The following is a 25,950-nucleotide window of genomic DNA, read 5'->3' on the forward strand; positions in this document are numbered from 1 at the left end:
TAGTAGTATTGGTGGAGGTCATTGAGATGATGTGACTGCCAGTTGACTCTTGAGCTGGCCCTGGACTACTGGAGGCTCCTCATCCCCTCCTCTCTCCTTGGAATATTCTGCCCACGGTTCCCACAGTGGGAGTCATTTCAAGGATGCAGCCTTGAGATAGCAATGTGTTGTTGAGACCATCTGGACTGTATACATGACTGAACATAGTTAAGGCCTCTGCCTACATAAACTTTTAAGATTCTAGAGGGTTGATGAGGAAATCTACTTGTCTTGCGGCACCCAAGACAAGCCTTGTATTTAAGTTCCCTTGCTTATTAAACCTGCCGCCTACCCATCTGGGGTGGTCTGCCTCTTTCTTTGTTCTTTCCTTGCCCTCCACGTAGGGGGCCAGCTTCAGATTTCACCTGGAGAACTCCCATGGTTGTGAACCAACAAGTAGCCATTTCTATACAAAGCAATTTGTTATTGGAACATATTAACATCCCTGAATTTTCTAGAAAAATATAAAATAGGTTCTTGTGATAGGTTCTTGTGATGGAGAAGTAAATATTTCCATTCATTCTTAAAACCTGTATAATGATACTCTTAAAATTCTGTTCCATCTAATATATATAATTTGGGTAAATTGTATGATTTAAAGAACTCAGTAATTGTGAACCTATCAGGCTTTTCTTTTTATGTTAAGAATGCATGACTTAATGACTTACCTCTCATTTTTGGTAAGCCAAACTATAATTAAGGAAATACAGTGATGACTTAAGAATGACATGTAACAGTCAATCTCATAAAACAACTGGACAACTTTTTAACTAAGTCATATTTCCTTATATGGGAAACTTCCTATCTGCAAAATGTTAGAATGCCCCATATGAAAACCCAAGGGATGCATAAATAGTCATTCTCTAATGTTTAACGGAATTCTGGAGTAATCCTCCCAAAACATTCAGCAATTAGAAGCTTCAGTACCAGAGTTCTGAAGATAATTTTGAGCCTCAGAATTTAACTGGTTTTGAGAACTTGGAGAGGTCCCAAAGAAGAGCAATAAAAATAAAACGTGGGTTAGAAAACTGGCCCTTATGAAGGAAGGAACGAAAATATTGACAATCAGCCTTGCGCGTGATGCTTAAGAGAGTCTAGCCATTATGAGGGAAGGGGTGAGATTTGAATCCCATAGCCTGTGCTTGAACAATAGGAGGCAATACATCTCAGTGAGTCAAGGCAAGAGAGAAGGAAGCATTGCTTTTCCTTGCTCCGTGTATCTCTCCAGCAGGATCCAGGAAGGTAAGACTAGACCCATATTCTTTCACCAGTATAATTCCAGAGCCGAGTAAAGTGCCCAGTCCAGAGTAAGCTCAATAAATCCTTGTTGAATGAAGACCAGACTGCATTCGTTTCAGTGACTTATTGAATACTACCTCTTATTCACCCTTAGCAGAACAGAAATATTTGGGGAACACCTAAAATACTTATAGAGTAAGCTACAACTTTTATTTGTAGTTGCTACAAGTTTTAGTTAAAAAAAATAACAAAATTTTAAAATGATAATGTCTAATGCTACTGAAGACATTGGGTAAAATGAAGATTAGATGGATGAAACAATGATGGAACATAATTAGGAGTGTACATCAAGATCTCTAAAAATGAACTGGTAATTCCGCTTTGAAAAGTCAATCTTATGGAAATGATCCTAAACACAGAGAAAAACAACTTTCCTGTATGGCGTAGCGTTATTTGTAATAGCGAAAATCTGGAGGCAGTGTGAAGGTCCGTACAGAAATGCATGCCCAGGGGTGCATCATTCAACAGCAGCAAAGACAAGGTACAGGTCACGCTGCAATATACATAACAGTTTTTCCCATATTTAGGATTATTTCCAAGGGAACTGTTAAGGTACAGACAACTTGAAAAACTCCTAAAAAACACTACACATTTTCCAAATATATAATTTGGGGGTTCCTAGTTGCTGAGGATTCTTATGTTTATAAAAACATAAAATGCAAATAAGAGTATCTTCTACCAGCTCTTTTTTTTTTCATGTGAAGCTGTGAAACTAAATAGCTCTTGCTTCCAGAAAGCAACCGCTAATTTAATGAAAGAGAGAGAGAGGACTCCTCTTCACTGGAGATTTATTTACTTGTAACAAAAGCTAAGGGGACCATATCTGTCAATTATGCCACTGTGTCTAGCTACACTATCCAAGATCATAAAATCTTATTAAAGTTAATTTGTGTTGATTATCTTTTCACACTAGCCTAATTTTCCCCAATTCTTAGAAACTGTTGCAGTTGCAAAAGCCACCAGCTCACAGGAATCATCCTAAATCAGAGAGGCCACAGACTGAAATGCATGTGAGCACTCCCTCCTTCTCTTTCTGCTAATGGGTCATAGCACTCTACTCTGCTGAACCCAATATGGCCTCAGAATCCTTGTCAACACAGTATCCAGAGAGCCACTAGCTACCAATCATAGAACCTGAGAGATAAGGCTCTTTACCATCCTTGAATCCAATAACAAATCAGGAAATTCAATTCCCTGGTACATTTAAAACTGACTGATTGCCCCATTGGCCAGTCAAAATAAGGATGGATGTGTTGCTCCCTCAGAAACGAGTGTATAGAAATTCAACATTCATCAACTCTTCTAAAATATTCAACTACTAAAACATTTTTATTTAAAACATTTTTCTATAGAAGCAACTAACGAAAGATAAGGACTATGTTATACCAAGAAAATAAGATGCTCCATAGTATGTATGTTATGTGTATATTTCTCTCAAAACATCACCATTTTGCCCTGATCATTGCCAAAACACAATTTAAAGATACTCAGGGTATGATCATCTGGGATATAGTTCTCAATACGTATAGAAAGAATGAATTATTTCTTTCACATAACCAGGGATACTTGTAGATATAAGAAGCGAAGGAAATTTCTTCTAAAAAGATAATTCTAGAAAACCAGGTAGCATAACATCCAGAATCTTTCAAAGTCCCCAAATACTTATCATTTGCTATCCCCAGGAGTAGTGAAGAAATGAGCGTGAAATTAAACCAAACATATACAGCCCCTCAGACGTTTCCTGAGCCCATGCCACCTTTAAGTGTACAACAATGTGTGTTTGGAGGGCTCTGGCAAAAGCAGCCTGTGGGATCCCACAGTAAGAGGCTCAAGGCACTCAGTGTGCCCAATAGATACCTGACCAACACTCTCGTTAGATCTCTCCCTCATAGATCTCACCTGAAAGATGCCAGAACAATAAAAACAAGGTCAGGCACAGAAAGAATCCCATTTTCCACATAAAATAGCATCTGCCTTTTCCCATGCTAATTCTGCTAGGCAGCTTATTTACAAACATATAAATAGCTGCAACTTTACTCCAGTCTCATTGAAAAATCAAAATGGCATCATGCAAGAGAAGCCTCCTGGTGCACTTGGCTCAATGAGTGAAATGTAAGTGGAGATGAGCCAAACAACTTGACACCCACTAGTCAGCTTAACCAGATACCCTCCAGTTTCCTGTAGTGGAGGTACCAGGGTTCTGCTGCGCAGAGCCAAAGAACTCACACTGATTGCCCGGGGATCACTCAGTGACTTAGAGCCAAAGATCAGAAAATAAATTTCACATCGTACCTAATATTTATTAGCACACCTACCCACACATAGGAATAGCATTGCCTAAGTGTGGCAGTGAGTTTTCCAATGTAACTACTTAAAATTAGCTAAGTCGTCTTACGTACAGGCCCAGTGAATTTTAAAAGATTTTACTCCAATCCTTTAGCCACCTGGCCAGAATTACAGGGGTTTAAATCATCAGGAAGAGGGCAGAGAGAAAATGCATCTTAATTTTGGGGACAGAATTTATTGCCTTTCTTAAATTCATTAATTAAAGTTATCTACTAGCAGTTAAGAAACATCTAAACCAATATATACATGAGATACATGTGAGATACACATTGACTTTTCCTGACTGCATGTGAACATCCAGAACGGAACGGCCGTGCCCTGAGGGTCCAATGCCTGCACGTGATGCATCTAACAGCTGCCCATGACAGCCAGGTCTGCAAAGTTCCACCTGCTGAAGGCCCCGCTGACGAGCTCCCACTCTACCCCCGACATCAAATCACTCTTCCTGAACACTCTCACTTCTTACCAATTCATGAGCAGTTTGCTTTTAAGGAACCATATAATTAAAATTAAAGTATCACAAAATAGAAGGTCTAAAAGAAACTCTTCTCAAAGGAAAAGTGAGTTAGGAACTTAGTTTATACAGAGCATCTGAGGATAGGCAACGAGATGATTAACGCTATTTCCCTTTGAGAACTCAAATGTGGAGATTCTCAACAACCCCATCTGGTAACTTAAATATTAGGCTACCCATCAGAAAGTGAAAACATTCATGTATGTTTTCACACAAAAACATCTGTGTTGCATATTAAACCAAAGAGAATTCTGATGCTTTTTTCACTGCAGTGTATTCATACACTGGAATGTTCGCCTTGGGCTCAAGGACTAAACACCATGACCATATACGCTGTGTCTGCCTTCCTGATGACTCAGGCTTTCTGAATTACTCTTTATCCATCCACCAACTACATATAGCCCACCACATGGGGAATTATGACTGCCCTGTATACTTGTGGACCAACTGTCAGTATTTAAATGACAAGTGATTCTTTTAATCCCAGGTTTATTAGCAGAAGAACAGTAAAGATAATGAAGGAAACCTTTGGCAAATCCATTTTGAAATGAGTAACAAGACCAAAAATAAAACTGAAAAACAGTTTTTCTTTACTACTTACTCTATATAAAATTAATACCTGAGGGCTAAGTTCTTTTTTTAATTTAATTTTAATTTATCATGAAACTTATCCATATGCATGAATCACGTAGAAATAAATATAATGAATATCAGTCTTTTGTCTCTAAGTCTACATTGTATCTTATATCTTAAAGTTCACATTGTAAAATCTAATTTTGGTTATGTCTACTTTAAATATAAATAATATTTCTTCAAAAATGTATTTAATTACTATTCTTTAAAGATTATGCCTCTACCTGTATGTGTAAATGGTATTTACACCATAGAACAAGATCAAGTTGCAAAGATTATTAAAAACAACAAATACACAAACAGCAAATTTAGCACAACATCCAAGTATGACACTATTGAGGAGATTTTTTATTTTTTAAACAAATTATTTGGAATCCCCTTAGAAAATAGTTTCTATTTTATTGATTTACTATTTTACTAATAATGCTATGATATAGTATTATGAAAATATAAAGAAAAATTATTATTTTACTTACATGGTATCTCTAATAAGAAGTGCACTTCCCAATTTGAAACAGGTTTTATCACCTTCACAAAATGCATGTTTCAGAGAAAAGCTCTCTCCTAGATCAAAGCCTGTAAAATGTGACAAATGATTTAATCCAGCAGTTTTATTAAATTTGGTAAACTCACAGAGATATTGATGTTTAACTAGGATTTTTTTTTGTCCTTATCTATAGACTGATTTATTTCAAATAAAATCCTGCTGTTTGGGACCAGCAAAATTTCTTGATTTCATTTTTCTCCTTTTAGGATATAAGAGGATGAAATATGTTTCAAAAGACTCAAATATTAATTTGCTTTGACCCAGAAATTATCCTAAGTAATTAATCAGAGTAGCTCATTGTAGCAGCTCTGATGGCTAAAGACAGAAAATTAGTTAATTAAAACACACTACAGCCGTTCAATTGAAATCTAAGCAATCTTTTAAAAAAATCATTCTTTAGAAGAATATATGTTGATGTGGGGAAATGCTTGGATTTCAAAAACAATATACATATCATAAATGTGATACGTATTATGTGTGCACTTAATGTGTGCGCGTGCTCGTGTGTGTGTGTCTGTGTGAGAGAGAGACACAGAGAGAGAGAGAATGGAGGATGAGAGGGAGAAAGAGAAAGAAAGATAGGAATTCTACACCAAATGGGAATCATGACTATATTTGGGTAGTGAGATTTTCTTTCTCATAAATTTTCTTTTTTCAAAATTTCTACAATGGATATAACTTTTATCATTTTAAATGACTTTTTTTCTCCAAGAGGCTGAGTTGTTGTTGGTCTTGGCTTAAACAATACAGAACTCTGCTCTCAGCATTTTTTCTGCATCATCCATCTTCTTTGCTTCTAGTGTTTTAAATTGACATTATCATCTTAAATCACAACGTCAAAGAATCACCTACAATATGTTACATGTTTGGTGATAATTTTACACGAAATGCTTCTTTGTGAAAGATTATAATGCTTACCTGGAACTTCATGTTTATCTCTGTTGTCTCCTGTAAACTGATGTCCCTCTGTTCTCAGTATAGGACATTGTTTTTCTGCTAAATAAAAAAAAGTATTGAGGATTTGCACTACATTTTCTATCTTTTTTTACAAATAAATTTGAATCACACAATACAATCAGAAACTTAAAATAAAATGGAAATAAATTAAACCATCCCATTAAGTTTCCGTAGAATGAGGAGGAGACTATTGCCCACCACACAGTGTGTCTGTGAGGATTACATGTGGTTAGGTATGCGAGGTGCTTAGAACAGCGCCTGGACACAGTGAGTGCTTGTTAGTGTTAGCTATTCCTCTTACTATAATCATTCCTATTCTAACATTCTAATTGTTGCTATATACTTGACATTAGGAAATTAGCTAGCTTTAGCATCATTCAATTTTCATATTCTACTATTAAAACAACTGACCTGCTACTATACTTAACACAGCTTTGATTCCCGTGTTGGTGTCAGGTGATATTTAATTTCAGAACAGAATGGGACTGCTATGGACTGACTGTGTCCCCCTCAAATTCATATGTTGAGGCCTTAATCCACAGTATGATGGTATTTGGAGGTGGCCTTTGGGAGATAATTAGCTTTGGATAAGGTCATGGGGTGGAGCCCCATGATGGGACTGGTGTCCTTATGAGGGGAAGGAGAGACAGGAGCCCCTTCTCTCTCTCTGTCATGTGAGGGAACCAGAAAGAGCCCTCACCAGAACCTGGCCATGCTAGCACCCTGATCTTAGGCTTCCCAGCTGCCTGAACTGTGTGAAATAAACTTTTGTTGTTTAAGCCACCCGGCCTATGGCATTCTTGTAGAGCAGCTGGAACTGACCAACGCAGCCACATAGATGGAAGGTATTAAAATAAAATTAAAATGCAAAAAAGTGAAGACCTCTGCCATAAAAAGTGGCCTATAATGGAAAAAATGAGATAAAATCATCGAGAAAAATATTATTTATGTGTGAAGGCACTTAACGATATTCAAAGAAATAAAATAATTTAGTCTACACTTAACAGTGAATTTACATATTCAATACTAACACAACACACTAATGCAGTAGTATACATGCATACATTAATTTTTCACCATCTGGGGTATGTTTAAACCTAATTCAGGATAGATTCTAGGAATATAATAGTCAATTCAGACAAAATTGCAGCCAATTTTTAGAATATGCCAACGTTAACTATGTAAGTGGAGAGATCTTACACTAAATTGATTAAATATTTTGGCGTCATGCAATCACAACCCTAATTCTCCATATCTTAAATTTGTGTTTGGGTTTAATGATCTAAAACTTTTTAATATAGAGGGGAGATAAACTGCTTAAAACCAAACTCATCACCTGCTCTGTGGAAGGTGGAAACTACAGATTCTCCAGATCAACTACTGAGCAACTCAGCCACTTGTTTCACAAACGTACCACAGACTTCAGGGGTGCTGACAGGAGAGCATCTTAATGTACTTAACCAGGAGAATAAATCAGATTCTAAAGAGTGCTACCACTGACTCAGATTTAAAAGCTGCAATACACGTAAATGAAATTATAGCACTGAATAACTTTAGAGACAACTTAGCTACTTTGGAAATTCCTATCTCAGAGATCTTAACATGATTGCAGGTCCTAAATAACAGTAAAATTGGATATTTTGTAAACATTACCAACTTTTTATCTGAATTCATAATCATTTTTACAAAAACCAAGCATCTCATCAAGCTCTCTGCACTGAAAACTTGAGAGCATCATTGAGAGGAATTAAAGTCCTACATTACCGAAGGGTAAACCAAGGATTTAGATTGGAAGACTCAGTATTGTTAAGATGTCAATTCTCAATTTTACCTCTAGATTCAGTGCAACAATAATTAAAATTCCAACATGTTGTGTGTGTGTGTGTGAGTGAAAAATGACAAGCTGATTTTCAAATTTATACGGAACTCCAAAAAACTAGAATAGCTAAGGCAAAATTGAAGAACAAGCTGGAGAATTCACACCGTCAGATACCAGGAATTTTTATAATGTGGTGTTGGTGCACCTACAGATAAACAGATCAATGGAACAGAGTAGAGAGTCCCAAAACAGACCTGTTCACATACGGTCTCCTGATTTACCACAAAAGGGCCACCACACTTCAGTGAGAAAAGGGTGGTGTTTTCAACAAATGGTTCTGAGTCAACTATTTTGAGCATATTTTTCTATATGGTCTATCTCCATACATAAAAACACTGAACCTTGACCTTCACCTCACATCATACAAGAACTTAGAGATAATCTGAGACCTAAGTGTGAAAGGTAAAACAATAAAGGACTACAGAAAAACATAAAATCTTCAAAAACCTGGGGTAGTAAAGATTTCTTAAAGAGGGACACAAAAATCACTAATTATAAAAGATTGATAAGTTGGACTTTATTAAAATTAAAATCTTTATTAATCAAAAGACGACACTAAAAGAGTGAAAAGGCAAGACACAGACTAGGAGCCCCAGAGTATTGTACTTCATATATCCAATAAAGCGTCATATCCAGAATATACAAAGAACTCTCACAATCAATAAGAAACAGATGGAAAACCCTATTTTGAAAATGTGCAAAAAAACTTAAGCACTTCACAAAAGAGAATATCCAAATTGCCAACCCACAAATGAAGAGGTGATCAACACCATTAGTAACCAGAGAAATGCAAAGTAAAACCACAATGAGATACCACTAAATGGATAAGAATTAAAGAACTGACAGCACCAAGTGTTGATGAGGATGTGGAGCAAGCACTCTCCTATGTTGCTTGTGGGAGTAGAAACCAGTACCACCACTTTAGAAAACTGCTTGGCACCATTTACTAAAGCTAAACGTGAATGAACTCTATGACCTGTAAATTCAATGACCCAAGAGAAATGAGTACAAAAAATGAGGGTAAATAGCTCTTTTAGAAGAGAATATTTGTTGCAGCGTTACTCATAATAGTCTAAAACTGGAAACAACCCAAATGTTCATTGACAAGACAATAAATGCATAAATCGTGGTATATACAATGAACAACTACAGCAATAAAAAAGAAGGAACCAGTGATACATGCAACAACCTGGATGAATCTCACAGATATATTGTTAAGTGGAAAAAATATCATTCCCAAAAGAACACACACTGTACAATTCCATTTATATAAAGTTCGAGAGATTGACAACTAATCTATGCCAGGGTCCTGGTCACTGTGGTGGGGTGTCAACTGGGAGAAGACACAGGAAAGCCTTCTGGGGTTTTGGCAATGTTCTATGTTTTGATCTGAGTGGTAGTTACACAGATGTATGAATACAGTTGTAAAAATTCATTGTACTGTGCATCTAAGATTTGTTAACCTTAGTGTGTAATATCTCAAGAAAATGAGGAAAACAGCATGTCTGTGAGAAAATAAGCTAAAAATGATTCGTGCAAAACAAATCAAAATTCTGATCAAATTTTTATAATGACTTTGAATGACTGTATTAAATGAGATTAACTTTAAATTCTTCACAACGTATGTAGGGAAGCCCCAGTTGATGACTGGCAAAACACATCTCCAGACAGCGGAAATGGACTTCCTATTATGACACTCTGGTAACGAGGGGAAGGTATGCTGGCCTACAGCCCAGTTGGAAACAGTATATGTCTTATTTAAATTCTTCCAGGGACTTAATGAATATGTGATGATGTCAAAGTAATAAGCCTGTCACTTTGAAATGAATGGAATGGAACATTTCCAGTGATATTTATGAAAGTATTTCTTCACTGAAGTCTTTCGTTTACGAAAATCAAATATAGCTTCACAGCTTTAGAATATGTGCTTGTTGTGAAAAGTTGAGCACAACTAATGAAAACCAAATGTTAATTATTTGGAGGTAAGATTCAAGGCACAGTCATCTGAATGCACAGGCCTTAGGGACCCATTGCCTAAAAATAGCGAGGCAGCAGAAGTGGCAATCACCAGTTGGATGTGTTAATTTCTCCAAGTATTGGCACATACATTTTAATATGAAGGAAAGCACATTTTTTCAGTAAATGGACATGTACCTTGATGAACTACTGATAAGATCCAAATATCCAAACAACCCATCAGGTGGACAGAGGAGAATCTCTACAGCAGTATCCCTTCAGAGGCTCTCTGGAATGTTCCAGAATTACTCACACTTCACCACAAAAGATGCACTACTTAGGGACCCTTCATCAACAGGCCTTTTAAAAAGCAAAAGCATGTGTTTTTGACAAATTCATGCTGAGATGTCATTAGTGATTGTCAGACCCACTTTCCTCCTGACTTGGCTTGAAGGACCCGGGCAGCATCCAGGGTTGGAAGGATATGGAAGGGGGCAAAGGAAGAAAGGAAGGCAGCTAGGTCAGATGTGGGTAGATTATCCAGGTTTTATCTAGATTACGTACAAAAATGACGTACTTTTTAAAAGATTTTCACCCTTCTCTCCCTCTAAAAATCAGAATCCCAAGGCCCTGAGAACAAATCACCCAAGAGGCCCTATGTGACTCTTCAGATCCCAGAGTGAGGCGACGGCAAAGCTGAAAGAAAACCCAAGGTTCCTGGGCCCCAACTTTCTTTTCTCTGCTTTGAACACTGTGTCTCAAAACCATATTCCAAACAAAATAAGAGAGTCCCTAGGAAACGCTCCTCACTCTTTAGTGGAAATGCATTTTGTTCCCACTCTCAGTTTGAAACACGTGCTTTAAAAAAAAATCATTTTTCCCCTCAATCTCTAAATCCTGCTCTGTTCTCGCCTGCTGACTTGTTCTCCTGTTGTATTGCTAAGCACTCTAAACTCGAGATTAGATCTCGTCTTCTGAAACATGTTTCCCTATCATTGTTCTGGTATTCTTTACACTCATATAAAGGACTGTAGTTCAATAGAGTATTACTGAAAGCACGTCGAATTCCCTCTTTTTCATTTTTTTTCTTACTATTCACTGAAGGCACTGGAACTCCCTCCTTCTCCTCTCAAAAAGCTAAGAAGTCCAGACCAGTTAAAGTCTACAATTTAAGTTTTCATTGTTTCAACTGATTTATACAGACAAGATCTGTGAGTGTTGCTGATGCTCATACTGAAAATGGACCCGTCACTCTCGGTGGCCACAGAGAAAAAGCCAGGAGGTGAGGTCATTCCTTGTGCACTACAGACACAAAGGGGAAAATTAAAATTAGACGCATCATAAAAAATAAATGTAAACGTGTTCTATTACACTCTTTACAGTTTGTTGAGGGTTCTTAGTATTACTTAAGCTATTTATATACCACTTTACCGATTGCAGGAAAGAAAATATATAATTTGTCTAGTAGAGATATCATTTTTATTTTAACTTTGCTAAAGTGCACATATTTCCACACATTTGTACCTAAATAACAATGTACTGTGAATACTACAGTATTACAATATTCAGTTAACTATGAATTAAGGCTTGTTGAGAGAACTTTAGGGAAGATTTGTTACTGAAAGGTGTAAATCCAGAAGCCTACCCCTTCACATGGTATCTGGGAATAGTCCCAGAGGGCAAGGCCTGACCATCTCCCGAGAGGTCTCCCAGGGCAGTGTGTACTGCTTTGGTGAATTTACCAGAGCCCAAGGTGTAGCCTTGACCTTGCAGGCTTAGAGATCAGATTTCCACGACACACAAAGCACAGAGCCATTTCTCAATAGCCTGTGCCCCTCACCTTCTTCTCCCCACTCACTTGACTCCAGTCTTGGGCCTTTCTTGTCACTTCCTCACAGGCCTTGTATGCCCCTGCCTCAGGGCCTTGGTGTGTGCTGCTCTCCAGGTGTTCACATGCCTCCCTTTCCCGCTGCCTTCCTGTCTCTGCTTAAACATCCCACGTGAGGGCAGTCTTCCCTGGCCATGCTCTGTAATAACACATCCTCTCCTCCCTTCACATAGTGTAGGATTGCCAAATACAGCAAATAAAAATACAAGATGCCTAGTTAACTGTGAATGTCAGATAAATAACAAGAATATTTTTAGTATAAGTATATCCCCCCTGCAATATCTAGAAAATAAAGAGTATTCCTTATTGATCTGACCGTCAGCAGTAACTGGTGTCCTGCCCGTTACATCGCAAGCCTACCTGCATGCCTGGACTCCATGAGGCCAGATGTGATGGCAGCTCGCACTAAAGAGGCGACAGTGGACACGCAAGAGAGGGGAAGGAATTGACACGAGAATCGCCAGGATGTGATAATGGACTGAATGTAGGGAGGTGGGAGGGGCTGGTTCAGCTGAGCAGAGGTGTAGTTTACTGAAACGATCCCACTAGGGGAAAAAAAGGAGATTGGACAAGGAGTAAATTAATCTGTGGTGAGAGAGGAGGAGTTAGAAACCTTACATCTGAGGAGCCATTAGGACATTGAAACAGCGACGTCACTGAACAGGCAGTTAGAAAGGTGGGTGTGGAACTCAAAGAGAGGTCCAGTGTCTTGGGAGTAAATTTGGGAGTGACTGACAGAGCAATCACATTGAAAGCTACGGGGACAGATGAGATTACACAGAGAGTGAGACGAGAGGAGAGGAGGGGCCAGGGCCATTTCCTGAGAAACTGCAACCATCCTGGCCTTCGTCCATTGTTCCTACTTCTTCATATCCTCGGGAGCACACATACCATATTATGGAATTATCATTACCTGTAAAATCACAATTAAAATCTGTCTAGTTTCATAGATGTTCTATTTACCACTCTTCTTTTCTAACCTGCATTAAGGAAAATTGTCTCCACCTTTAGTGACAAACTCACGACACGGCATTTGCCTCAAGATTACAGGTGGGGAGACGAAGAGCAGCAGATTACCACGACACAAAGCTGGCTTGTCTTCTTTCCATAAGCGGGTCAAAACAAGAGCCCTATGGTGTTTTGCATTTGTTCTTTTTGTTTGTGTGTGTGTGAGGAAGATCAGCCCTGAGCTAACATCTGTTGCCGCTCCTCCTCTTTGTGCTGAGGAAGACTGGCCCTGGGCTAACATCCGTGCCCATCTTCCTCCACTTTATACGGGACACCCCCACAGCATGGCTTAACAAGCAGTTCATCAGTGCGCGCCTGGGATCAGAACCCCAGCACTTAGCCCCTATACCACCAGGCCGGCCCCTGTATTTGTTTTTAAACACTAAAACAGACTTCTTACTGAACAGAGGGGAGCATGCCTGCTCATTTCATTGTTCCTAGATGCCCTCAGACCCCCCGTATACGGCGTATTTGACAGGACCTCCGATAAAGGACTACAGAGCAACCAAGGCTGGGAGACAAGCATTGGTTAACAAAAGTAGGTAAATTACATTGGACCAGAAGATAATAAAACTAATATGGAAAAGTGACCAACCAAGAAAAAAAAGAGGACACAGCTATTTTAACAGAGAGGTCACAAAAGGTCACAGAACCTTCCCTGCTTATTTTTTATCCAAAGCTGATCCTCCAAAGGAGAATACCTGGTTAGAAGCAACACTCTTTGTTTAATAATTATGAAGCTTTCCTCCATTTTCAAAATGTAGGAGTTACACAAGACATTTGTCAGTGGTAGGATGTTTACATGGTACCATATGAAACATGGTACCTTAAAACATGGTTTTAAGGAATCCTTAAAAACATAAAATAAAACGCTCTATATGACAGCACGTTTTCCACTCTGAATTTCAGAGTGCAGTGTTCGTCAATTAGTAAAAGCCAGATTTCAGAATAATGGTTTTTCCTTGTAATTAATACAAAACTAGTTTAAGAGGGATTACATGTATAGTTTGGGGCCTAAATTTATGATCAATTTAATCTATACACTTAACTTGAAGTTTACCATAAGTCAAAGAAAAATGATGATTTAAACGGCGTTCTGTCATCTCTCTCTTTGTTTACTCTGGGTTTTTTTTGCTGCTTTTCCTTACTCTGGTTTTCTGATTTTTTTTTTATTACTTTTGATGATAATTCAGTACTTTTGTCTTATAACAGATTAAAGTAGAGGAAAAAGAACCTTTAATTATTCGATACATAAGCTTCTATCACAGAGGAAAATTAGGTTTCAGATTAAAGCAAGTTTTGAGATGACCCCTACATGACGTTTATTTTTTAATATAATTCTCTCCCCACCGTCTTTCGACAACCGAGCTGAAACAGCCACATTTAAATTGAAGTGCATCTGCAGTATGAAAATATGCAAATATGCCTTATCTCTTAATCACAACATAGTAGTAAAATTGATGAAAGAATATGAAATAACTGAATTCTTAATAGCCCCAAGATTTTAAAATTCAAGTTGTTATTGAATCTCTCCATATTACTCTTGAATTCTGCCCAACTGGGACAATATTCCAAGGAACCGTTAAACATACCATAGAGGTAAAGTAAAGCAATTAAAAGACTTGATTCATCCTTCATATATTTAGGTTTAACAGTAGACTGTTGACAGCTTCACAAACTCCAGAGTTGAAACCCTAGCCTCTCCCTCAGATTTGTTATATTTTATTTTTAGATGTAATCACTTCCCTCCGGTAAATGGTTAGTGACCACACGCACAGGTCTGCACATGAGGAAACTAAAAAGGGAACCTTGCGCAGAGAATCAGACACAAGTCGAGTCCCCTGTCCGGCCATGCCCAGAGAGTCATATTCTTCAACAATCCTTGTGACAGCACCATGTTGACATGTTCAATTAATGCAAACGATACTTGAAGTTAAGCAATTTCCATGGCATGTTCAGTGTGTGTTGCTTCATGAGCACCTTCTACCAAACGCCATGATAAAAATCAACTCTTAATTTTACTTTATTAATTTCCCTTAGTGCTTTATGTTATGTGACCCTTGTTAGAGTTCAGATTTTGAATTTTGAATTCACACTCTTAGGAAAATTTTTCAGAAGGATTAATTTGTTAAATTAGACCAGTACATATGCATTTCGGTAGTCCTGCGTACAACATAACCCGATTAAAGAGTTGAGATACCAAAGCCACAAGGCAAAACATCCAGGGGAATCCCAAGATGGGGAAGTTTCAATTATGCAAGATGATTAAGCTCCAGAGATCTGCTGCCCAGCACTGTGCCTAGAGTGAACAACACTGTGTTATACACTGCAGATCAGTGAGGAGGGCAGAGCACACGTTCAGTGTTCTCATCACAATAAATAAAAAAAAGAGCTACTAAAGGCAAAAAATAGCAAAAAAGCAAATAAAATAAAAGGAACCTGGTAGCATAAGATGCAAGACAATCAACTGAGAAAAAAAAGCAGAAAGAAAAAAAGCAATGCCCGTTAGTTATCCCAAACGCGAGTGTTTCTCCACGTGTGTCCCTCAGACATGCTGCCTCAGATTCCCCTGGGGAGCTTGCTACACATGTAAATTACCGACCCCCCCCCAGTCTGTCCTCATAATGGAATCTCTAGATGGGACTTGGGAATCAATCCCCAGATGATCCTTGCTCACACTAAAACTGGGAAAACTATTGACACAGATCCTTCAGATCATCATTATCATCAAGAACATTCATTAGGCACAGCATGTGCCTAAAAACTGTCTCACTCAAGCAACAATTCATTTTACCTTTCAGCCAAAAAAGTCCTATCTCCTTGGATTAAGTGGCAAATCTCATATCCTACTGTGTCCCTTCAAAGGAAGAGACGTGAAGAAATTCGGAGGAGCAGCAGCATTATCAGAATAAACTCCTGCCCTAGGTGCTTCTTTGTGCCATGAGTCACTCCCCACTTATTTCTCACTGAAGAAAGAAAGTGTTCGCCCCAAAGTATGACAGCTGCAGGATGTCATCTACACAGTGGTGGGATATTCAAACTTTCTGGTGGATTAGTTTAGGAAATGTACCTCCTGCCAAATTAGTAAAAAATCGTAAAGACTTACAAAACCCTCTGAGAGACTAAGATGTGTTATATTTTTATAAGAGATTGTTTTATTTTAGTGTACTTCAAACTCAAAAATCTCTACTAGAGTGTTTATACCTGGTTAGCAAACATTAGTAAAGACATATTCAAAAGAACAAGCACAATAAGACTCACGGTCTCAGAGTACACCGTCTTATGTGACCATCAGAAGATGTCACATGTGATCCTTTGCACAGAAGGAGAGTGGAAGTTCCTCTTTGCTCAGCAAATGGCTCCTTCAATGTGTCTAGTCCAACTCTGAATAACGAAGCACACCTAGACCAGTAACTTACACTAACCTATGTTCAAGAAAAGTCTTCCAAATCAGCCACATAATCATTTTTAAAAATCAGAGGTGGACATAAGTGTTTCAAATTGCCTTTAAGCCCTTTGGAAATATCGATGAGGTTGATAAATTTAACAACTGCAAACAAATATTATCTATTTAGTTCAAAAAGCGCTCTACCGACTGTTAATCTTTTGTTCGCCTCATCTGAGATACTACAAAACTGACATGTAATTAAGCTACATTTCCTTTTATGTCTCCTATTCTCCTTTTCACTTTGCCCTCATTAAGATTAGATATGTCCCTGGCTAATCCTAATTAGTGATGGGTTTCCGTACTTAAAATTTGAATAACTCGAATAATTCATAACGGGGAAAGGGAGAAACATACACACAGAGATGCACGCATATATTTACATTTGTAAATATCAGTGAGAGAAAGGAAAGGCTATTTCGACTAATATAATATGCACATGAAAAAATGAGGTGATTTTAGAAATGCTCAACGTGAAACGTGAAGGTCGCTGGGAGAAAACAGGGAATTATTGCTTATTTTGTACCAGTCAATTTCATCTACAGTCTCTTCAACCTTAACAAGACTTATTTTAAAGACTTTTCAAATAATTTAAAGAGTGTAAATAACATTTGGTGATGGGACAAAGAGGTGGCCTGGATACCTGGCTTGTCCCTGACTGTCACCGAGGCGGAAGTGGGGAGCAGGATCACCGCTGCCCAGAGCCAAAGTCGCCAAGAGCCGGTGTGCCTCATCGCGCCTCGAGACCATGCACCAGCGGCCGGAGATCTGCAACAAGACAAAACGTCTGAATTGAGCTTATCGTACACAGTTCTTCTCATCGTTATCTCCAGAAAATCCTCATCACCAAAGAGAAAACTATAGATTTTTACCTTATATATTATTATATAATTGGATATATGATTATATATTAATTGTACATAATATATAAATATATACTGTGTATTAATTTCATTATTTCATTAATGTGTATGAAAGAGCTCTGAAAATATTTTCGGATTCGTTCCTAGCTAATTATCAGTGTCCATACAGCCTCTTAATACTTAAATTTTCTCTTATTTTAAATGTTTTTTTAAAGCCACCACCACTTAAAATGATTTATATATATATATATATTTTTTTTTAACTCATGGTAAAATACACATAACATAAAATTTACCATCTTAACCATTTTTAAGTAAACAGTTCGTGGCATTAAGTACATTCACGTTGTGTAATCCTCACCACCATCAGTAACTCTTCTCATCTTGCAAAACTGAAACTCTGTACCCATTGAACAATAATACCACATTTCTCCCACCCTCAATCCCTGGCAACCACCATTCTACTTTGTCTCTATGAATTGATTACCCTAGGTACCTCATATAAGTGAAATCATACAGTATTTATCCTTTTGTGACTTTATTTCACTCAGCATAATGTTCTCAAGGTTCAGCCATGTTGTAGCATGTGTCAGAATTTCCTTCCTTTTTAAGGCTGAATAATATTCCACTATATGTTTATATCACATTTTGCTTGTCCATTCATCTATTGATGGACACTTGGGTTGCTCCTACCTTTTGGCTATTTTAAATAATGCTGCTGTGAACATGAATGTACAAATATCTGTTCAAATCCCTGTTCTCAATTCTTTTGGGTACATACCCAGAAATGGAATTGCTGGATCATATGATAATTCTATTTCTAATTTTCAAAGGAACTACCATATTATTTTCCATAGCAGCTGCACCATTTTACATTCCCACCAACAAATGCATAACAGTTCAAATTTCTCCACATCCTCATCAATATTATTATTGTTATTATTTTATAGAAGCCATCCTAATGGGTGTGACATGGTATTTCGTTGTGGTCTTGATTTGCGTTTCCCTAAGGATTAGGGGTGTTGAGCATCTTCTCATGTGCTTATGAGCCATTTGTATATTTTCTTTGGAGAAATGTCTATTTAAATCCTTCGCCATTTTTTAATCTGTTTTTTTTGTTGTTGTTGTTGTTGAGTTATATGAGTTTTTTATATATTCTGGATATTAACCCCATATCAGATATGTGATTTACAAATATTTTCTTCCTTGTTGGGGGTTGCCTTTTCACTCTATTGTGTCTTTTGCTGCACAAAAGTTTTTGATGTTTAGATAGCCCAATTTATCTATTATTTCTTTTGTTGCCTTTTCTTTTGGTGTCCTATACAATGATTTATGTTTTTTAAATATAATTTTATTATTCACAATTCTATTTTTTCTTCTGAATATTAGTCGTACATATTTTGGCTTAACTGATATCATTACATTTTCTATAAACTTAACTGTGTTGTTACTGGTTTGAATAATCACTGCTACTGGAGTGATTACTGCACACGTGAAAAGTAATCTTTCCTTCTATTTAAAGAGAAAAATGGATACATGCAATGCCTACCTCACCTGAGCCTACCCTATCATATTTAACATTAATGTGTTACCTCCCATAATTGTTTGTCTTTCTGAATGTAGGCTGCTACTCTATAGGTATTAAAATAAAAGATTTAGTAAACAGAATCCCTGTAATGGAAAACTTAAACTCGACTTTAATTTTTTATAGTGAAGTAACTAACATGGAAATAAATTGCAAGTAAAAATATAGTGGCTCCGTCAGTGTATTTGACGATTGTGGTATTATTAGAATAGCTTTCTAAGAGTTCTAAATATGCAAATATTGTTATATCATTTATTTGCCATTATTCAAACTCTACTCAAGAGTCAAATATAAAAGAAGCCATCATACCAATGCCTAAACGTTGTCAATAGACATTCTTTAGAGAAAAACTAAAGTCATAATCTTCGGTATTCTGGGTGCACCAAATACCCTAAGATCAGCATTTTAAAATTAATTCAAGATTTTAGATATTTCTGGATGAATAGCTAGAAGCAGCAAATGCAATATTAAAACCATATGTGTGGTTCTAAACATCAAACAGCTGGTTTTATGCCTTATTTCTTTTGAACTCTCTCACCTAGATATAGTCCTAATCCTCATATGACTTTGCAAACTTATCTTAGCTATTATTTCAAGTTGGTTGGTAAATGTTAAAGAAATTAATTCTATTTCAAATAAATGAACTCACAAATATTGATCCAACTTTCAGAAAGATCCTTGACTGTTTGCATTTTTAACCAAAGTGATTTTTATTAGTTGATAAATTAGCAGCGGAGTATAGTGGTTAACACAATGGGTTCATGTCTGGGCTCTGCCCCTTATGAACAAGTTATGTAACTTCACTAAGCCTTCATTTATTTACCTGAAAACTAGGAATGATACTAGCAGTAAATTAACACCTGGAAAGAGTATAGTAGAGGCCCTTGAACGCATACAGCAAGCGTTCAACAATAGAACCTGCTGTTACAGTTGTCTTCCCTACATATTCACAAATAATAATTAGTAAAAATTCACAGTGATATTTATCTCCTCAGCCTGAGGTTGATATTGATATTTGGGGAATAGAGAGGTGCCAAAGCATCCTGGAAATTTATGTTCGTTGAAGCTTTGGTCCCTATTACAGCAACAAAGAATCAGGGAGCTAGACGCCATGAGCACATGAATCCAATCTTGATGCTTCCTGTCTCCTTGAGCCGCTTAGAGCACGGTAGCACTTGCACCCTCATTTATCCAAAATGTTTGAAGAAGATGTTATGGTTAGTTGACTAAATGTTCTAGTTACTGAAGAACTGCCATTCCACTACTCCACTGAAATGTCTTGAGCTAAGTTCAGCAAGAAATTAAAAGAGGAATCCTTTTCTCTCCCCAATTCAACTCTCGGTGGCATTTCCAGTAGCTGAACACTCCCTCCTCTTGAAACCTTCACTTTCATTGGCCTTCCTGCCTTCACACTCCCTGGGATTTCCTTCCAAATCCTGTCTCATATCTTTTTTCTATCTGATTTCTTAATGGGATCTGTGGGCCCTCCTCTCCTATCTCTTTATAATGTCTCCCTCTGTGATCTCACCATTCTCTTGGCTTTAAATCATATCTGTCAGATGATGGATCTAAAATTTACATCTCCAGTCCAGTCCTCTTCTCTGAACTTTAGACTTTGTACTCAGCTGCCTACTCAATATCCGCTCTTAGATGTCACACAAACATCTATAACAATACAAATAAAATGCTTGATTCTCAACCACAGCTTGCTCCTCTCATGCTCTTCCCAGTCTCAATAAATAGTACCCGTTAAAATACTCAAACCAGAAATGTAACATCACATCGATTCTTCTGTCTTCCTTATCACCATCTCCCACAACCAAACCATCAACAAGTCACATCAGTGTTACCCTAAACACATCTCAAATCCATCTATTGCTCCCCATTCCTCTGCCACTAAGAAGGATATGAAAAATATTGGTCACACATGGTCTCATTTTCTGAAATAGAAGTTCTTTCATATACAGTATTTTATTTTAATACTTGTAATACCCTGAGAGACAGGCATGCCTGCTCCTAACATTAGCAGGGTATACGGCAAGAGATTCACATGGCACATGTTTAAATGTGTGAAAGTTAAAATCAAAGCTAATAAAACTGATAAGAAAGATATGTTTTCTCCTTTTATATTGGAAAATATACCTTCACAAAGATCTGAAAGCCCAGGTCAAGTCTAGAATTGAACACAGCAGGCTAAAAGGGATGAACTGGCCCCTGGCCTGGACCAAAGCTCGCCCCTCACTTCTTTCCATTCCTAGCTCCACCTGCACAACGAGGGTCCTCACCCACACGTATGGGAACAAGACAATGAATCTAAGCTCCGCCCACAGCACCTGCAAACACCCACTCCTTTAGCCTATGAGTGTTCACACAGCATCTTGGTCCACCCCTGGGATCATGGACTCAAGGAAGAGGCCTACCAGATCCTGCAGGAGGACTAAGGATCATTCTCTCAGGGAATTTCAGGATCCTGGGTACCCTAGAAGCTTGGGCTTTGGGTGGGCATGTCCCCTTACCTGGGACTCCTAACCCTGAGTGCAAGCACACATCTAGAGCAAGACCACATCGGAGCCTTCTCAAGCGTAGGGCCCAGAGCAGGCACCCTCTGGCTGGGGTCTAAAGATGGTACTGAAGACAGGTATCAGGTCCCTGTTCTACAGGCATAAAACATTAAAGCTCATAGAGAAGATCCAGAGCTGGGACTCAAGTCCAGGTCTGCTTGACTAAAAAGTCTTTGCTGTTACACCATGATGTTTACTATCACAATGTGGGACAGACCTATCCATTCCTATACACTTCCTTTTAAATTTTCAGTTATTCTCTATCAAGATTCTAGCCAGATGCCAGACAGTTCTTTCCCAGTGCTATAAAGTACCACAGTCATAACTGTGAGTGTGCCTGGCACCTGCAGTCTTGAGCAGACAACTCTGCTGGAGCCTATGAACCCTCTAAAATCATCCAGATGACCTGCCTATAACTGATTTCCCATTGCCACGACAACAAAGAGATAACGGCTGCCTGAAGGCCTGGCTCTGACCTCAACCTCTAACCTATTATTCTCACCATCCTTGACCAACTGGAATAGTTTCAGACACTAGTTGGTGTAAAGGAATAAAAAAAAGTCACTGTTTCTCAACTTCCTTAATCCAGCTCTTGAAATCCTATAAGGCAACTATCAAAACTAAGAGTATTTGAATTACGACATGAATTTTTAAAAATTCCTTATTAATCTATGTTTGTGTACAGAGAGCACAAAAAGGTCAGAAAGGAATATTGGAAAACCTAAATTTTTCATTCCATCAGTAGGACGAGGTTCCTACTATGTGCCTTTGGGGAGACAGCAGTCCCTGGGGTACAGCAGTGGGCCAAACAAGAGTCATCCCTGGTGGCGCTCTGGTCAGGGAGACTGGAAGTAAACAAACACAGGCATACATTATCCTTGAGAGACAGACACTAAGAAGGAAAGGAGAGCAGAAGCAGCAGCTAGAATGACGGAATGTGGGTTTGCAGATAGGATGCTCAGGGGCCTCTCAGCACAGGCTTTGAGTAAACCAAACCAAATCTGCCTATGGAACGTGAATAATTTTACTGTTACGCCACCCAACATTTTATAACACTCATTCTGCATCTTTAAAATTCGGTATCAGGTAAAGGGTCACAGCATTAGATCTAATACCGAAATAGAAAATAACACGAGAAAGACAAGTGAAAGAAGAAGGGAAACTAGAAAGGGAGTACTGATTTGCCTTATGAAGGCTGTTCAATGAGCAACACAGCATTTCAACTTTCAGAAAAGTAGGTGTGATTTGTTAAGGGACTGAAGAACTCATGTTTTCAGAGCATTCATTATAAAGAGAAATGCTGTGACGGGGTAGGGGGTTGATCTTTAAATCAAACCTTCCCGACTACCCTCCAGTATGCCTGTGCATAACTCCACCAAGAAAATCTGGCCATCCTGTTATGAAGCGACGCATCTTGTAAATAAGTAAAACAACAGGTGTTACACATCTGTTCTTTAACCAATCTTTAGAATCTATCTTTAGTGAAGCTATACTAGAGGCTAGAAACTGTTGGAGAAAACCAGTTGAAAAGTCATTCCCACAGAGCCAAAAATCCAAGCCAATAATGGGACAAATATCCCCAGAGTTTAGGACTAGATCTAGCATTATTTCATAATTTTATCATTGACTGTAGTAATGAAAACGAAATTAATTTGCAGAAGTCTTTTGCAGCTTAGGCAAGGTTTCTGCCCTCGTTATATTCTACAGAAACTTCTTGACCTTCATATTTTAATTATAGGCATCATCATTAACTTAGGAACCCAAGTTAGAAATTTCAACATCATCTTCAATTCATCCTTCGCCCCCCATATCAAATCTCTATCCGAGTCTAATCTACTCTTACAATGTCTTTTGAATCCATACCAACTCTCTTATCCCCACAAAAATTACCTTAGTCCACGGCCTTCCCATTTCTAATCTGGAAAAGTGCAATTGCCTCCTCACTAGACTACTTTCCTCCAGTCTCATTCCCTTAATTCCATCTCCCCACTGCTTTAGAATTCTGTTTCTAAAACGAAGATCTAATCACTTTTGTGTTCTGCTTTATTACAGTCTCCCAGTGGCTCTTCATCGCCCACTCCTAAGAGAGGCACTCAAGGTTCTTCTACAGTGGGGCCTCAACTCATCTGATCAGTCTTGTGTCCTGTCTTCTACCTCCTTCCAAACAAACTCTACTCCATCAAACTATCCACAATTCCCAAAAGCATGTGCCGGGTTTTTGCACATGCTGCTTCGGCTGCTGGAATGTCTTTCCAATTCTCTCTCCATCTGGTGAACACTTCCTCTGCCTTCCACATGCAGTTCAAATGCCATGTCCTCTACGACACCTGTGAGAACCAACAGAGTTCATTACTCATACTGACTGCCTTGGGATCCAACAGAGCTCAGAACCCACCTTTGCTTCAGCACGGTCTATACTGCGTTGTAGTAACTTGTGTGCATTTTCTCCTCTCCATATTGAACATCTTGGAGAAAAAAGACTGTATCTTATCATCTGGGTTTTGTTTAAACTTGGCATTTAGTAGGCACTCATTTGATCAATTTGTAGGATGAATATAGTCTAAGGCAATACACCTGGACTAAAATTAAACAAACGGAAGGCTAAGACTGTTAAGTAATACATCCAGATATGGACTTAACATTTATAGAAGGATTTGAATGAAGTATTACAGAGAAATATAGGAAAAATTCCTAAAAGAAGGCTTAGTGAACATAATTTCAGCTATTTAGTGAGACCAAAAAATAAAAAATACTATTGAAGTTATTCTCTTCCTACACAGGAAACATCTTCCCTGGTTCTTAATGTTTACACTCCTCTCAAACTGATCAACTCCATCACATTCTCAAAGTTCTATGTTATTTCTCCTGTCACTTCAACTCTAGTGCCCGCTTCCCAGGGGGTCTCTACCTTCAGGGTCCCGGGAGCATGCTGAGCCAATTCTCTCCATCCTCAACAATTTATCTTATTGGCTCACTTCTCTGAACTATAGTTGTCTCCAGCAACCCTTTTGATACTACTCTCAATTTCAACCATCACGACTGACCCACATTTTTTCAGATTTCAATTTGCTCTAGCTCTTTTTCTACAGATATATCTAGATCAATGATCCAATGCCACTTAAAATTTTAAATATATATGTGTATTTTTCCCTAATCTACCTACTTTTCCTGCTTTTTCCATTTGAAGATCTCTCTTAGCTTTCTGATCTAAGAATCCTACAATCTAATGATTGTCTTTGATCTCTCCCAAAGAGATCACAACCTCTGCATGGATAAGACAGGCCTATTGCTCCAGTCTTGTGTTTGCCATCTTCCCATCCATTTCCAAACTCAGCACACAACGTCCTCACCTGATTATCTCACCGTTGGCCTACAAAACAACCCCCTGAGAGCCCCGAGCCTCCTTGCCTCTCCTGGGCAGGTGCTATCTGCTCTCCTCATCTCAGGTTTCACCCCAGATTGGATTCTCATCTCAGCAGGCACATGACTGCTCACTCCCACCTCTAAGCCCTCACACACGCATTCCTTCTGGCTGGAATGCCCTCCGTCCTGCTCTCTTCTGCTAAGCCTCATCATTCTCTGCCTCTTTAAGATATATGTCCTCAATGTGGCCTGCCTTGAATAGTTCAGCTCCAGTCCCATTCGTTCTATTTTTTCCAGCATCCTTTCCATTATATATTAGCATCTCTCCAGCCCTGCTAGTCTGTAGTCCTGTTTATTTTTCATTCTTCACTTGAACTTGTATTTATAAGGCCAATTAGCCGTACAAGCATGGTTTCTATCTCCAGATCTTCTCCTGCCTCTGAAACCATCCACTCTGTGTACCCACTGGGCCTCTCTGCCTGCTGGAAAAATGAACTAAAATTGCAGCAGGAGCAATTAAGCTGGACGACCAGAAAGTAGATGGAAATTTTCCATATCTGGAGACTACCACAGGCTCCCATCTGTTTTAGATGGTCTCCTTGGATGACGAATCAGATACAGAGACAATGTCCCAATGGCGATGATAATCCCATTTGATTTTCTTTCACCTTTTTGCTCTTCCTCTGACCTGTCCACACCAGGTTCAGGCTCACTCCCTGTTCTGTTGCCACACCTTCTCCCTCCTTTCCCAGGAAGCCCCACTTGGATTCCTTACCAGTTTGAGAGATCAGGCTGGAACAAACGTCTTGGAAGCACCTGCCAGTTACACTCTCCATTTTCTATCCCCTAGGGAGAAAACGAATTTTCCACCCCTGGGAAGCATCCTCTTCTTTTCCACCCTGAAGAGATATTCCTACTCAAAGAACCCTGTCAGCTCTCCTCAGGAAAAGGCTTTTAGGTACATTTTGCACCATCTGAACACCTAAACATCTCACTCCTAGCAAAGACCTCTACTTGGAGAGGGTCCTACGGTTTTCTCCCCAGTCACCAGCAAGGAGATGCTGAGC

At 38.5% G+C, this 25,950-nt stretch overlaps 1 protein-coding gene across 1 annotated transcript in view; it reads right to left on the reverse strand.

The window, feature by feature from the left end:
- COL19A1 (collagen type XIX alpha 1 chain) overlaps positions 1 to 17,245 on the reverse strand; it is a 297,565-nt gene extending 280,320 nt beyond the window's left edge. The window contains exons 1-3 of the mRNA XM_058553922.1: positions 17,155 to 17,245; positions 6,297 to 6,371; positions 5,308 to 5,407 (exon numbers count right to left, since the gene is read on the reverse strand). Of these exons, the coding sequence (XP_058409905.1) occupies positions 5,308 to 5,407; positions 6,297 to 6,371; positions 17,155 to 17,245 (266 nt within the window). The remainder of the gene's footprint in view (positions 1 to 5,307; positions 5,408 to 6,296; positions 6,372 to 17,154) is intronic.
- Positions 17,246 to 25,950: the final 8,705 nt, after the last annotated feature.

This window comes from Diceros bicornis, chromosome 14 (assembly GCF_020826845.1).
Source record: "Diceros bicornis minor isolate mBicDic1 chromosome 14, mDicBic1.mat.cur, whole genome shotgun sequence".
Taxonomy (NCBI): domain Eukaryota; kingdom Metazoa; phylum Chordata; class Mammalia; order Perissodactyla; family Rhinocerotidae; genus Diceros; species Diceros bicornis.